The following is a 15,284-nucleotide window of genomic DNA, read 5'->3' on the forward strand; positions in this document are numbered from 1 at the left end:
CCGGGTTTCCTGACCCACCTCCGGAGATTGATTCTAGAGTTCTTCTGGTCAGGAATGCACTGGGCCCCTGTTGGAGTTCTTCATCTACCCCTGAAGGAAGGAGGGCAGGGCCTGAAGTGTCTGTACACTCAGGTCCGCGTTTTCCGCCTCCAGGCCCTGCAGAGGCTCTTTTATAGTGCACGTAGTTCGGCGTGGAGCATACTGGCGCACGCCTTCCTGCGCCGTTCCAAGGGTTTAGATATGACCGGCAGCTCTTTTATCTTTCACCGAGAGGTTTTCCGCGAGACCTCTCTGGGCTGCCGGTCTTCTACCAGGACCTCCTCCGGGCCTGGAAACTGTTTTTAACAACCAGGTCCGTGGCGGCCACCGTGGGAGCAGATCTCCTCACGGAGCCCCTGCTACACAATCCCCAGCTCCGTGTGCAGGTGGCGGAGTCCCGCTCGGTGCGCCAGAGGTTGGTCCTGGCGGAAGTCACGAGGGTCGGAGACCTCCTGGACTACGACCGGAGAGACTGGCTGGATCCCCTGATGCTTGCTCGGCGCATGGGGCTCTCCAGCCTCCGAACCCCCCGGCGCGTACTTCAGGAGGTGAAGGCCGCTTTGACCCCCGCTGCTCGGGCTTACGTTAGCCGAGCCTTGTGCGAGGGCGCACCCCGCCCATCCCTTACCCCAGGCCCGCCGGACCTTTCCATCGGGCCGCCACCCCGTAGATCCCAACAAACCCCTCACCCTTTCACTGCAAGCCGGCTGCACGAACTGCAGCCGGTAAGCTTTCAAATTGCTTCACGGAAATACTTATATACACTTACGCTTCACACCCTTCATGCCCATACCCTGGTGTCCCGCCCCGATACAAAGTGGCGGGATCTCCTGCCACCTTTGGAGGGTGAGCAACCTCGGTGGGCCAGCCTGTATTCCACTTTGGTCCCAAGGCCCGTCGGGGACATCAGTTGGCGGCTCCTTCACGGAGCTGTGAGCACGGGCGTGTTTTTGACACGGTTTACCCCCATTCCGGACACTTGTCCTTTTTGTAATGTGAGGGAAACCCTGGCGCACGTGTATTTAGAGTGTGCCAGATTGCAGCCCCTTTTCCGGCTCCTCACAAATATTCTATTACGCTTTTGGCTTCATTTTTCCCCCCACCTTTTTATCTATACACTTCCCATCCGTGGCCCCACAAAGTCGCGGGATCTTGTGGTCAACCTCCTCCTAGCTTTGGCTAATACAGCCATTTATAAAACCAGAGAGAGGAGGTTGGCCCATGAAACGTCCTGCGATTGTGGGGCCATTTTACGATCCTCAGTACATTCACGTATCCGGGCGGAGTTTCTCTGGGCGGCGTCCACCGACTCCCTTGACGCCTTCGAGGAGCGGTGGGCACTGTCTGGGGTTCTCTGCTCGGTGACCCCATCCGGTTCCGTCCGTCTGACCTTTTGATTGAGGGGAAGAGCGAGAGACGCCAGCCCCAGCCGTTGCCGCTGTGGATACCATCATTCCTGCCATCTAGGAGGGGTCCTATAATACATGGGTGTCTACCCCCACCCCTAAACCGCCCACCCCGCAGCCGTGCCCATCTTACCGGGCACTCTCAGGAGAGGGAGGATCGGTGACACTGGGCGCGGCACTGGGTAACTCGAGGGGGTGGAAGACCACGAGTGTCGAGGAAGCCCCCCCGCTCTGGGCCCAGGCTAGCCTGAACACTTCTCCCTCCTGAAAGCTGCTGTGTTATACCTTCTGTTTGCATTGTTTTGTTGCACAGTTGTTTTGTTTCCTTTGGTAATTCTTGTAAGTGTTCCCATAAACTTCTTTTCTGTTTTAAAAAACAAAACAAAACAAAACAAAACAAAACAAAAAAAACCCAGAAAACTGATTATCTAGTGGCCAGTATATCTGTTTTCTACTACTCTGCTGTACCCAACTGGCCTGGGTCTATCACAAACCATAAGAAATTGTGTGGCTAGGGTACAATAATTACATCTTTAGGACATTACAAAATGCAAGATAGGTTATGAGTAGACCTTGGTAACCAATCTCTCAAGTCATCTTTTTGCTAATATTGTAAGTCTGGTCGCTATTGTAGAGAAGTGCTCACTTCAACCTAATAGAAAGAGACAAAGTTGGCAGTTCAAAATGATAAATAAAAGTTTTAGGTGAGAAGTATGAGCAAAATAATGTGACCCATTGCATGCTCTGCTTCTCTGTACCACTGTGTTAAGTATCATCTCTTTTTTTTTGAAGCAGACATAATGAACCAAGCCCTTTGCAGTCCTGGCAAGTTGACATTTATTTATAAAAAGCACAACATGATAAGGTGGTCTATTGGAGCAGTACAGAGGGGGGCAAATTCAACCTTGACACTCGTAGGCAAACGGTGATTTCAACTGACCATTTTAGACAAGTTTTTAATTTGGTCCATAGGGCAAACCTGAGATATTTAGGGCCAGATTTTAGAGGTATTTAGGCACCTAAAGATGCAGATAGGCACCTAGTGGGACTTCAAAGCACCGAGGTGCCTAGTTCTCATTGTAGGAGTTAGGCATCTAGGTACTTTTGACAGTCCCACTTGGTATCTAGCTACACATCAGATAAAATGGATTGGGAAAGAATTTAAAGGAGGTATTCTTTAAAGGAGTGGAAATTTGGGGGGTCGGGGGTGTCTGGGCTTCTATGACTCGTATGGCACCGAGCCAACCTCCTCTTTTATATCCCCCCTTAACCCTCATTCGAGGGGGAGGGGATGGCAAGGTGCCAGCAGCAGGTTGGTGGGGGACCTGGCTGACAGCATCCCCCCTCCAGGGGGGATGCAGTTAGTAGACTAACTGCGGTGTCAGAGCAACCATGATCTACCCCTGAGGGGTATGGAGTGTGCATACTCTGCCACATAATCATATTTTAATAGGACTGAATGTTTTCAAATAGTTTCATAATCAGTTACCATTGCTTCATAATTCCTAGTTTGCAGCATGATTCACTGCTGTTCTGCTGTATAAATTGGCTACATATAATTTTAATGTACCACTGATTAGAAGAAGCCTTATTCACATGGAAAAATCAATGGGTAGGTCCCAGTGTGAGGCCTGTAGTAGTCCAGGCATGCATTATGCTTTCTTCTACAAAGAAGACAACCACCACAAAAACACTGCTCAAAAGACAGCCTATGGAAATTTCTGTTCAGGTAAGTGGATTTATTTCTGTTTTACACCTATGAGTAGAGAGAATTGGGGCCTAAAATTCTCTGGATTAATCTGTTGTGGTCTGTTTAGACACTTATGGCTCAGTGCAGAGTTGAGAATAGGAAAGCCATATTTTTCCATTTCCCTCACTTGTCTCCCACCTGTTTTGTCCTTTGCTTTTTTTAAAAAAAAGTTAGCAGTATATTCAAGAGGCTCATCTCCCTCTATGAAATAATTTACTCTAATCAAAATGGTTATTTATCTGTTTACAGTTTTCCTTCCCTCCCTCTCCCATCACCAGCTTCTTCCATTCCTCTTATTTTCTTCACCATTAAATATAGTAAATTATAATTCTGCAGGATCTCAAAAATATCCGGTTCTCTACTTAGCGAAACACCTGCTCTCAAGTAGTAAAGTGGAAAACAGTTTTGTTCTTTCAGACATTTTTTTGCAACTGGCTTTCCAGCTAAATTGTGCAACTGGCTCACTGTTTTTAAGGGATGACACATTTTTTAAGATTCACTGAAAATTGTCAACAGAAACTATTGTACAACCTTGATGTGACACTGCCTTTTGATTTTGCAGAAAATATTTTGCAAAGTTAAAAGCAAGATTTGCCTTACTCAAGTAAATGCAGGACAAAAGGGAGGATGTAAAAGCAGCTTACCTGGTCCAGCATCAGGAGTTGTCTACTGCGTCAGTTTCATCTCACTCTACCCAATAGTGTCTCCTCAGGCTGAACAAATGATTTGGGGTTTGTTGATTTGACCTTGGCAAAGTAAGAATCCTGGCTGCCCAGACCAAATTAAAAGAATACAGACAAAAAACAAAATAGACCTTTATCAGCCCTCCTCAAACTCACTAGTTCTTTCCCTATGGGTGCAGTATGCCCATTCCATCTCTGTAGGTGGCACTGTTGAGACATCCTCTGCTACAGACTCTAGCCCTGGACTCCTAAAGCATGGGCAGCAGTCTGCTCTCAACCTTGGACTGCCCTGCTCCACTGACTCCAAGTCATTTCCTCCAGTGCCTATTGCTGGTCAGGCTTTCTTTGCCTCTTTTCTGGCTTCTTCTGCTAAGCTCCCACTCAGCCCAGAGCCACAAACAATTCTTCACCAGTTCCAGGACAGCTTCCCAAATGTAGTGCTGCTCCTGTTAGTTCTCCCTCTAAGAACTGGGGGCCTCTTATATTTTCCAGCAGGCCTGGTTTGAAATCATCTGCTCTCTGAATTATGTGATCAGGAGGAGGTGGGAACCAGGCACAGGTCAGAGCTTGGACCTGAACCTCTTAAAGGTCCAGTGAACCTTGTGATACAGCAGGATATATAGTCCTTTTGTGGCATATCCTACCACCCTTACCTCCTTGGAGTAGTGTCTAGTACCACTGATGTCAATAGGACCACCCATCAAGAAAAGTACTGCTCCATGGAGGTAAGGTAAGGGTGGCAGAATCTGGCTGTTAGAGGAGAAGAAGTTATCCAAGAACATGATGGCACTAATAACTAATTTCGAGTACTGACAAGTGAGTTTCCTAAAAAAAAAATATTTCAGTCTCCTAAAGAACGCTAAAGTGCGTGTTGTGTAAAATTATACATTGTATTATTATTCCAAGGTTTAAATACCATGCTTAATGCCTGCAAAAGCTCAACATCTCGACACACACATGCTTATGAGAAAAATGAAGAGCTTGTTAAAAACCTTGGAAACAATAGCACAAACTTTTTGTTGTGCACTCTATACTTGGGACAGTTAACGAGTCCGTTAATATGTTCAGAATTTCTTATCTAAATAGATCTGGCTCAATGATTATTGCAAGCCATCAGTCACTGGTATTGCTCCAGAGAACACATACTGTCTGAATTGTACTTCATTAATTCCCTTCCACTTCACACATAAATATGGTACTTGACACACCGTCCTTGGTGATGTATAATAGCAATCTGCTTCTGACCTCAAGGTCCCTTTCTTTTTCATGTGTGCTACACACTGAGACTTCAGGAAGCTCATATGCATGCTTATCATGGAACTAGTTCTCTCTAACAATCTCTGTTGCTGAATGATAAATAGTTAATTACTTCTCAGATTATCTTTTGTTCTGAAGATCGAGACCTTCCAAAGGAAGGACTGAAGAGTATAGTTTTTAGAAGGACATGCATGTAAGAATGCCTAGATTTTATGGACAGGAGGGAGAGAGAGTATCTGCCTCCATACATATACTGAAACAGGATATACTTAGTTCTGGCTATTAATGCCATTTTAAAGATCTCCAGCACTAGTTGCTGTTATATGTAGAAGGCTAGTGTTTTATAACTGACCAGGCTAAGAGTGAGGAGATGTTTGACGAAAAAGCAGCTTGTTGAAGGAAATTTTAAAATCTCTGGTTTAAATACACAATGGTGACTTGATATTTAGTATAACCACTCCTATTAAAAATAAGATTGATATAGCATTCTGCCCTCATACAGGCACCACAGTAAATTGTCCCTGGCCCCTGCATGAATTTGCAAAGCAGTGAGGGTATGGGGAACTTCTCCTCTTGCACTGAAGTCCTTGCACTCACTGAAGTTCTAGCACCCAAAAGTGATGAGAAGAGCTATATCTGTGCCTGTATCTCTGGCCCCCATGAACAGGAGCATACATTTCACCCACTTCAAGAGTGGAGCAGTTGTCACATTCCATCTGCTTTCCTCGATGCAGTGCTTATAGCAGGTCTCACTAGGGTGTTGGTCTCTAATACCCCCCCCATACACCACTGCACGTGAAGCTTAGTGATACTACCAGAAACACCTATCAAATTCTAATGGTTAAGCTGGAACTTAACAGCAAAAGATTGTGAAAGCACAATTAGTGTTCTAGTTCTTCTTCAAGAGGCCATTTTCCTACCAGTTATGTTTAACTGCGACTAAGGAAAATCCCTCACTGATGTAAGTACAAAGTTTTACTCAGTTTAACTCTGACTAACATAAAGACCCACATCCATTTTGGGTGCTAGGACTTTAAAGAGTGCAAGGACCTCAACACAAGAGGGGAAGTTATTTATGCCCTCACACATCCCTACATACTGAGTGGTTGTCAAACTGACTTCAGTAGTTCATGGACCTGCAGCAATGGAGTCTTTAAGCAGTGATATTTCCTACTAGTCTTCACACAGTCCAGAAACTTCTCCCTGTAACCTAAACCTAAACCCACATCATGAATCTTCATGGTTACCTATCCCTTACATCACATATATTCCCTGACACCTACTCATATCCCATGGGACTCCATACTGACTCCTTGGGCATCTCAGGAGATGCCTTAATAATTTTATAGGCATCTCACTCAAATGACTTTCTTCAGAAGAACAGTGACTTGGGATACTTGGTCATGGAAAAGCATGGTTTTGAGGTCAGGAGACTCCCGTCGATCTTGCCCCTTGGAGTGTAAGTATGAGAAATAATGTTTAGAAATCTGAGACACATCAGTGCTCCTCTGTAGCTGCCATAAAGAATGGATGCTTGAGAACCTAAGCAGGCAGTTCTGGGGTAAGCTTCTCAAATATATGGGACAGAGCACTAGCCCTGTCTGGTGTTTAAAGTTATGAATTCAGCGACCTACAATCAAAAAACTAAGAAAGAGACTGGTTTTAGGGTTACTTGTTTGTTCTTTCCTCTTCCTGTTTATCTCTGCAGAAAACTCCTTTTGAAGAGTAACAGTGATTTCTGTAGTGAGGGGAACTAACCAAATAACTGCTGAAAGGCAAATATGTGCAGACTTGCACAGCTAATTTTATAAGTCTTCCCATTGTACTTTTCGGGCTCCTGACCAATCCTAAACAGTTCAGAATCACAGAAAATCAGAAGTCTGGGAAGTTATAGCAGTTTATATTAGGGAGACAGGAATGTCAAAATTTTCAATAAACAATATTTCTAATATTTTGATAATGATTCCAATAAAAATCTTCATAAAATTGCTGAAAATGAAAAAAGTGGTGCTGCAAATTTGAAAAAACAAATGATCTGAATTATTTTGTGAAATACTTTTCCTCAATCAGGCAGTTTACTGCAGCAGTTTGGGTTCACTTTGGCAAGAAAACTCTGAAATGACGAGAAAGGCATTAGCATTTAACTAAAACTGCAAAATAACACAGACATATCTTTATTATCACAGAGAAGCAAGCTACACAGCTCAGCCCTGGGTCACTGATGGCAGGCAGCCCAGAAATACATAGGTTTCAAAGTAGCAGCCGTGTTAGTCTGTATTTCTGAAAAAAGAAAAGGAGTACTTGTGGCACCTTAGAGACTAACCAATTTATTTGAGCATAAGCTTGAGCTGTAGCTCACGAAAGCTCATGCTCAAATAAATTGGTTAGTCTCTAAGGTGCCACAAGTCCTCCTTTTCTTTTTTCAGAAATACATAGTACCCCATATTAAAAGTAGGGAGGCGAGAAAGGGTCTCCTTATCCTTCTCTCAAAGCCCGGACAACTCATTGATTTTTAAAATGTATTCTTCTCTTTAGCCACCCCAGTACCAGCTGCCACCCTTCTGATAAAAGGAAGGTTGGCTGAGAATCCAGCTGTTCTTTCATTGGCCAGTGGATCACCATGATCACCCAGAGTACTCTTTGGGTTTATCTATACTGCAGCTGAGAGGGCGCCTCCTGTCCAGGTAGACAGACTTACTCTAGCTCTGCTAGACCCAGCATGCTACAGGTTTGCTGCAAGGTTTGCTGCAGATCATTGGCACTCACTCTAGCCACCCAAGCTCAGAGCCAGGGCAGGCTTGACTTTGGGAGGCTGAATGCCCACACTGCTATTTTTAGTGCACTAGCACTAGCAGAGCTAGCATGAGTCTGTCTGCCTGGACTTGGGGGCCTGATCCCAGTTGCAGGATAGACATACCTGTATATGCCGGGGGGTTGAGTGCAGCTCCATGCTGTATGGCCGAGATGGGCTGAGACCTCGTCTGTTCTGCACCTCTCATTCAGAGAACAGAAGAGCCACAGAGCTAGTCCCCTTCTGTGGCACCTAAGTGGAATCACAGTCTAGATGCAACCACTGGAACTCGGTAGAAAACTGAACCAGTTAAGAGACTGATTTGTCTGTGGTTCTTTGTGGATCATTTCCCCTTCCTAGTTAAATCTGAATATAACATGTAAGTGAGCGACTCACAGGTGTGCCCCTTTGCAGCTGAGCACAGTATAGCAGGCTCTCCTCCTTTAGTGTCCACTGCTGACAGCTGCTCTGGCCCTGCAGGGGCTGCTTCTCCTTGCAATTTGGCTCTCCAGCCAGGTCACATATAGTTCCACCCGTTCTGGGGTAAACCAACTGTTCAACAAACAAATGTTCACAGACCTCACAATTGGAACTAAGGTTCAACTCCTGACTTACCTCTGGTATCATGGGGTTTCAATAGGCATTATTCAATAGGCATAACCTCGTCAGGAGGTTTCAGCTCCCCTTTCTTCAGTAGGGGAAACCAGGCCATCTCTCTCCACTGAGTTCTGGTCCAGGGACCCTTTAACAAGTAGGCAAGGCCTGACTATATAGACCCCTGGCTATCTCTCTGGACCACCTCCTACCTTGCCCTATCTTGTGCCTCTGCCACAGACTCCTCTTAGCTCACTGGGTATCAGCTACTCTTTCTTTAAGTCTCTTCCCAGGCTCACTGCAGAGCTCCATAGTGCTTTCTGCCCAAGCAGTGAGTTCTGCTGCAGGAGAGGTTTCTGTTTCCCCTGGCAGGGCAGTTCCTGACTCAGCTGGAGTTTTCCTGCTCTCTGCAGGATACCCCTGCCCCTCCCCAGCATGGAGAATCCTAGAGGACTCACTTCCTCCCACTCTCCTTCCTATTGCCTTGGGCTACCTTCCTTCATGGAGGCTCTGTCTGCCATCAGTCCCACTCAGCATCCTGACTCCAGCCAGGCTTCTCTCACTGAGTCAGAGTCAGCAATCTACTTTTTCTTCCTGGTCAGCCCCAACAGGGCTGGGTTCAGTCCTTTTAACTCTCTCCTCTTGGTGCGACACCTATTGCCAGTATAGTAGGGCAAGGCTGATTGAGCCCACAGGTTCTTATTAACCCCTTCTAGCCCAGCGTGGGTTTGGTACATCCCATCATAAACATCAGTAAACATTCTTGGTTGAATTGTCCAACTTTTACTGAAAACTTTTACCCAAAGAACAAACAAACAGGGCAATTTCTTTGACGTGGTGATCTAACAGAGGAAAGCTGGCAATAGTTGACTTCATTGTTAATTGCTGGATGTTACTATTATAAAATAAAGTTCTAGGAAGAAGACCATTTTCATTGAGAATTGCACACGTTACTGTCTGATTCCTGCTCTGTCTTGATGTGGATGGTGATGATGGTATGGACAGAGGCCTCAGGATCAAACAGCAAATCCACAAGAACTGGAACATAGAACAAAGTCCAGTTAGAACCACAGCACAAAAACCATCAATTTCCTACAGAAAAGGTCTCCACTAGAATTGGCCACAACATTTTTAACAACTTTTTTTGGGTCTGAAAATGCAGTTTTCATTGAAACAGCAACTTTCTGTAGAGATGACGATTTTGACGACCTATTTAATGGAAAAGTTTCTGATGTGGACTCTCTGGTCAGTTAGGAGGACGATGACCTCACTTTTCAATCTGAAAATGGGCATTTCAACAACATTCTGTTTTGTGAAAACTTTCAAAAGGTTTGGTTTTCATTCCAATTCAGAATGAAAACAAATTTTGAAACCTTGAAGTCTTCATGAAACAAAATTGTTGGCCTCTGGCCAGCTCTAGTCTCTACATTTTTCTGACTGACCTAAATCCAGTATATCCTTCCCTTCCCCAATATCCTAGTTGGCACCCCGATCTACTGCTTGTATCCTATCGGGACTCCTCTGTGATCCCAAAGGAGATGCCATTATTCTAAAGGTGGCTCATCCAGTGCTCTTTTTTCAGAAGATGTTGGTTTGGAATACAGGCTCTCCAGCGGAGAACTGGAGAAGTTGCCAGTGTTTCAGGAGGGATGTGATGGATCCCTTTTAACATCTGAGAAAACCCCACCTGGGTACCTCAATGAGCTGCATCCCTCTAGATTCAGAGATACAAAACTGCACACAGTATAAGATCTCTTGTAATCAGTGGGAGCTTTGCCACTGATTTCAGTGGACACTGGATCTGAGCCCTGTTTATTTATATTTCACTATTGTACCTGTAGGGCTTCTGGCTATTCCTGAGTTCTCTGATTTTAAGCTTTGCTACTATGACACGTTATATTAGAAATGCAGAAACTTCAAAATTCAGTGGTTTGAGTTATATCCTTTCTAACACCTCCTCTAAACTTTCTGAGCCTCTTGGGTTTGTAAAATTTGGGATGGAAATTTCAACAAAGCAGCATTGCTTGATGTGTTTTCCTGGTTGTGGGTCCAGCTCTAAATATAAGCACAAATATTGTCACAGCTAAGGGAGATTCTCCTTTAGCTCAGAAGATAGCGGCTTGTACTTTTGGAGAAGGACCTGAATTTGATAAAGATTATGAATATTAAGTCTTTTGTAGTTCTGGATCCATTATACCAGCACTGACAATAATTGAGGTCATTGCTCATTTTTGCATGTTTCTATTAGACAAAATGAGGCAAAGCTTACCACAGGAAGCAGCAGGCCATGGCACATGGTGCTGGGTAAGGCCTGCATACTCGCTCCACCTCCTCAGTGGTGATACTGGCAACTGTCTGGATTGATAGTTCTGATTCTAATGGTAAAGACATGAAAGCTCAACCAAAGAGCAAAGGGCAGGGCAGAACTGCTGCATAAAGACAGAAATGACCTGGATCTTCACTGTCACCAGTCCTAGCTACCCTGGGGACTGCTGCATGATCACTCGCACATCCCAGAAGCCTTCCCACCCCCACTGCCAAGTTACTTGGAGAGCTCTGTCCTTATTCTTAAGCAACTTTCATTGAGCAGTCTGCTCTCATCTCATCTTGCACAAACTTTGAAAGCTGGATCTCTTTCTAAATGTCATGTTACTACTCCATGGGTGAGGGAGGGGAGCAGTTAAATGCTTGTCTGGAGTAGATGGTAATGATTGATGGAATCATAAGTAAAAGCTACAAAAAGTCTATGATTAAGTTATCTATGCCAGGGTAGTCCAACCTGTGACCCAGGGGCCACGTGTAAACCTCAAGCCTCTAAACTGTGGCCCTTGAAGGTGACTGTTTTAAGAAGAAACTTGTATTTGATTATGAATGTAACCGTGTTATCTGAGCTGCATCCTGTGGTTTTTAAATGAAAATGCCTGAACTAGGGGAGAGTAGGTAGGGGGTACCACCTCCCCCATTTGCCTCCAGCCACCACATCTGTAGCCCAAGGTACTCAGCAGCTCACCCAGTGGATTGGAGGGAGTAATTCTGGGTGATTTTTTTGCCTGTTTCCCTGCTGAGCAGTAAGAGCCCCAGGGATAGAAGGATAGGTGCTCAACTCACTCTGCCTGAGTATAGGAGAGTTCCTAGCAATGGGTGGCTCCCTGCCCCAAACAGCCACCCAGGGCAGTCCAAGGGAGGTGTGGTGACGAGATGAGAAACTGAGCACCAGCAACAAGTTATGGCACCCTGATTCTCTACCCTGGTACAAGTTAGAGCAGGCCAAGGGTGCCTCTAACTTGTACTAACTGCCAACCCTCTCCAAGAGATAGTGCAAGGTAGAGGAGCTTGCTTTGACCTGTGCTGGGGCAGAGAATCAGGAAGTCATAACTGGTTACTGGTTCTCAGCTTGCAATCTAAATGCAATTGTCATGCAAGGGTTAACGTGCAGATACCGTGCCTGAAGTGAAGGATGGACATGTGCACTCACAGACAGGGATATGTAGATGTCTGTGTGTCAATGCCAAGGAAACACACTTGGTTTTAACCTGGAAGTCATTACTTACCACACTGCAATAAATCCATGGCTTTCTTTTCCACTAGGCTGTATTCCATATGCTGGATTATGATGTCTAGAGGTAAATAAAAAAAATTAATGTCACATAACATTTCATATCTTCCAGTGATAATGCCAAATTTGTTCTGCCACCAAACTCCTAATAATGAGGTGGATGTCTGGAAAGTAGTTTACTGCCAAATGAGCTAATATCTACAATGTCCTAGGGCAGGACTCCTCTGGGAGCAGACTGGGGCAGTTAGGGGTAATGCAGGAGATGTTAAGGCTCTAATATGTTTCTTCTATTTTTGCGTAAACTCTAGCGTTAAGCCCTTCGGGTGATGGAAATCAAGACTCTTGGAACTAAGGGATAAGCTCTTGCTGCTGTAGGAAACAGTCCTGAACTTGTTAAGGGTGGTGGTGGAAGGTGAAGGAGATCAAATAACTTAGTGTTTACCTACGAATATGCCAGCAGCTCTTCCTGAAGAAGTCCATGGGCTTCTGAGATACTCTTGGGCCTGGTGTAAGAAGCTCCATAGTCTTCCTGGGTATTGCTCAATCTGGAAAAAAACAAAATCTCAGATTAGTGAGGAGCAAACATCCCTTTAGTACCTATATTCCACGAGCCTATGCCTAGTGTCTATCAACAAACAATCCTTTCCAAACAAAACTTCTTAAGTATCTATAGTCACTGCCTGGATTACCCCCAAAGACTGGAAATACCAGATGGTGATGGTGTGGAACTTCATGAGCCATTCCAGGTGATGTACTGGAGGAGATGGAAGGCCCTCACAATTTAAAAATGAAGCTTATGTTTGTTACCCTTCTTTCCCTCCTACACCACTGAAAAAGCACACAGAATGAAGGAAATCCCAGAGTTCTCTTACAAGGTGCTCACAGATAGTGTCCCAAGATTCCTGGTTGTCATTTAAGGTCCATCCCAAAAAGACTTTACACTCTTGTAAGGTGTCTGTAGAGCTCTACAAAAGATGAGACAGGAAGGGTTTCCAGAGTTAACAGAGATAAGTACTGATATTATTATCAAATAGGTGACAACTGAGAATGGAAATCCAGTTGAAATGAATGTTAAAGGGAGTGCTCAGTAGGCCATATGTTCCCCCTGGCTTTACCATACTTTTGTTCATAGCAATCACAGGGAAGTAGTCTGTTAGGGGCCATATAGTTGTCTGAGCCATTCATATCCCTCTCTTTCTGGTAATGGAATAGATTCTTAATTGCCACTCCACTATCGACCTGCACAGAATGTACGATAGCATGAAAACCAGGAGTCTTGTCACACTAGCATGAAAAAGGTGAGATGATGCAGCCTAGGGAATTTAGCAGGAAAGTCTGAAGATTAGGGCTTGTAGTGTTGTGCTGTGGAATTTATGGCAGTGGCATTTACCTTGATCACATCAGGATGCTGGTGCTGCAGATTCAGCAGCAGTGGGACCATACTGCTGAGGACCTGCTCCTGCATGAGGGATTTACCTTTCCCATTCAGGGCCCTGAGCAGATCTCCAAAAAGCTCAGTTGCAGCACTGCATATTTTGTGCCTCTCCTGTGAATGACAAAGGAAAGAAGCTCAACAAAGGGCATTTCCAGGCAATTTGCTGGGTGGTCACGGCATACTGCAAACCACGGAGAGAGAATGGTTTAACTTACCAAAACCAGACTCTGTCACCCATTTCTATTGATTAAATGGGTTAAAGAAAGGCATGGTCAAATGAGTACTAAAGCCAGAGCCAAGAACTCCCATTTGTTTCTATTTCATGTCTGTATGAGTACAGCTCATAGTATTTAGGGCCCAAAAGAGAGTCAAATAAGAGAGGGGTAAGATTCTAGTTTAAAGTGTTCTTTACTTTCCCTCTCCTGGGGTTTGGCCACTTATACTTTGAGGTTTTTGTGACCCATTGTGTGACCTTGGTTGTGTAAGGCATTGAACATCTGTGACCTGGTTTCCCCATCTACACAAATGGGGATAACATTTACCTACTGCACAGGGGTTCTGTGAAGCTTAATTAGTTAAAGTTTGTAAAGCACTTTGAAGATGAAAAGCTCTCTACCCTGTAAGTGCTAAATGTTACTGAATTAAGGCAATGGTAATATCCCCAGCATGTGCAGTATCCATGACAGATGCATGCAGGAGATGCACCACTCTCTGCTTAGGCATCTGCACACCCTGACAAGTAATACGCTGGGTGTGTGGTCTGTGTGTGTCTGTATGTGTATACAGAACACCAGATCTGCACACCAGACCTCTTATTTTGTTGTCTGTGATCTGCGTATGACAATAATAGCAAACCCTGTAGTGTATTATTGCTTATACACTCTGGGCTTGATTTTGCGCTCTCACAGATTTCATGCTGGTGTAACTCCATTAGCATTAGTGGATTACTCCTCATTTGCACCAGTGAGAATGCAGACGCAGGCCTTTTATATTGCTTCAGTCCAATCAGATACGATTTTAGCCTGTCAGTATTTAGTCTTTGTCTCCTGTCCTTATGGGAGCAAGTCTCTTTTTTCCATCAGAAATTATTCTGACCTAACAGGACCTGCAAACAGGAGTGTTCAGTTGCAACCAACACAGCACTAGACAAGAGTAGCAACAATGTTTGCTATAGAGTAAGATTTGGCTTCTATTTTTATTTGACATGCACACACAAGCTTTAACCCTCCCCACCAAAAAGGTTTAACCACACTCACTTCAACAGTCTCCCCCACCATTGTGCCTTACCTCAGCCAGGAATGGGTGAAGCTGTCTGGCAGTTTTCACAAATTCTGTGCCAAGATGGCCCTTGTGCTTGCGGTGGGTGACAATTTTGGTAGCAGCCTCAAAAGCCATCAGAATTACCTTCTCCTCAGGGTCATTAAAAGTCTCCAGGATATCAGTAAGCAGGGCTTTGACTTCTTTCTGCTGCACGAAATGGAAACTTGCTCAAATCCCTACAAGTATAATAAGGATCTCACAATCCCATAGCCATTTCTTCTAAAATGGGTGGAAAGGAAGATACTCTCTGCTTCAGCTACAGGGGGATGAGAACCTTTGCTGTATATCTGGGTATTAGAGACAATGAGGAACAGTTATTTTTCTCCTTGAAGATTCATGGGCAGCTGCTGTGACCTTGCCAGGTATCGCTCACTGAATCCTGACTCCCTCCAGCACTTCTTATTCTAATTTGGCAGAGGTGTGGTTTGTTTCATTGCTTTCATGGTAGGTTTA

The 15,284-nt window shown here is 44.7% G+C and overlaps 1 protein-coding gene across 1 annotated transcript in view; it reads right to left on the minus strand.

Annotated features, from left to right (window-relative positions):
• Positions 1-9,101: 9,101 nt before the first annotated feature.
• The window catches only part of LOC125624452 (maestro heat-like repeat-containing protein family member 6), a 68,271-nt gene continuing 62,088 nt past the window's right edge, over positions 9,102-15,284 (minus strand). Inside the window, 8 exon segments of the mRNA XM_048825591.2 lie at positions 9,102-9,317; positions 9,319-9,474; positions 9,476-9,558; positions 12,072-12,137; positions 12,519-12,621; positions 12,949-13,041; positions 13,467-13,622; positions 14,799-14,978. Of these exon segments, the coding sequence (XP_048681548.2) occupies positions 9,102-9,317; positions 9,319-9,474; positions 9,476-9,558; positions 12,072-12,137; positions 12,519-12,621; positions 12,949-13,041; positions 13,467-13,622; positions 14,799-14,978 (1,053 nt within the window).

Source organism: Caretta caretta, chromosome 1, assembly GCF_965140235.1.
Source record: "Caretta caretta isolate rCarCar2 chromosome 1, rCarCar1.hap1, whole genome shotgun sequence".
Taxonomy (NCBI): Eukaryota; Metazoa; Chordata; order Testudines; family Cheloniidae; genus Caretta; species Caretta caretta.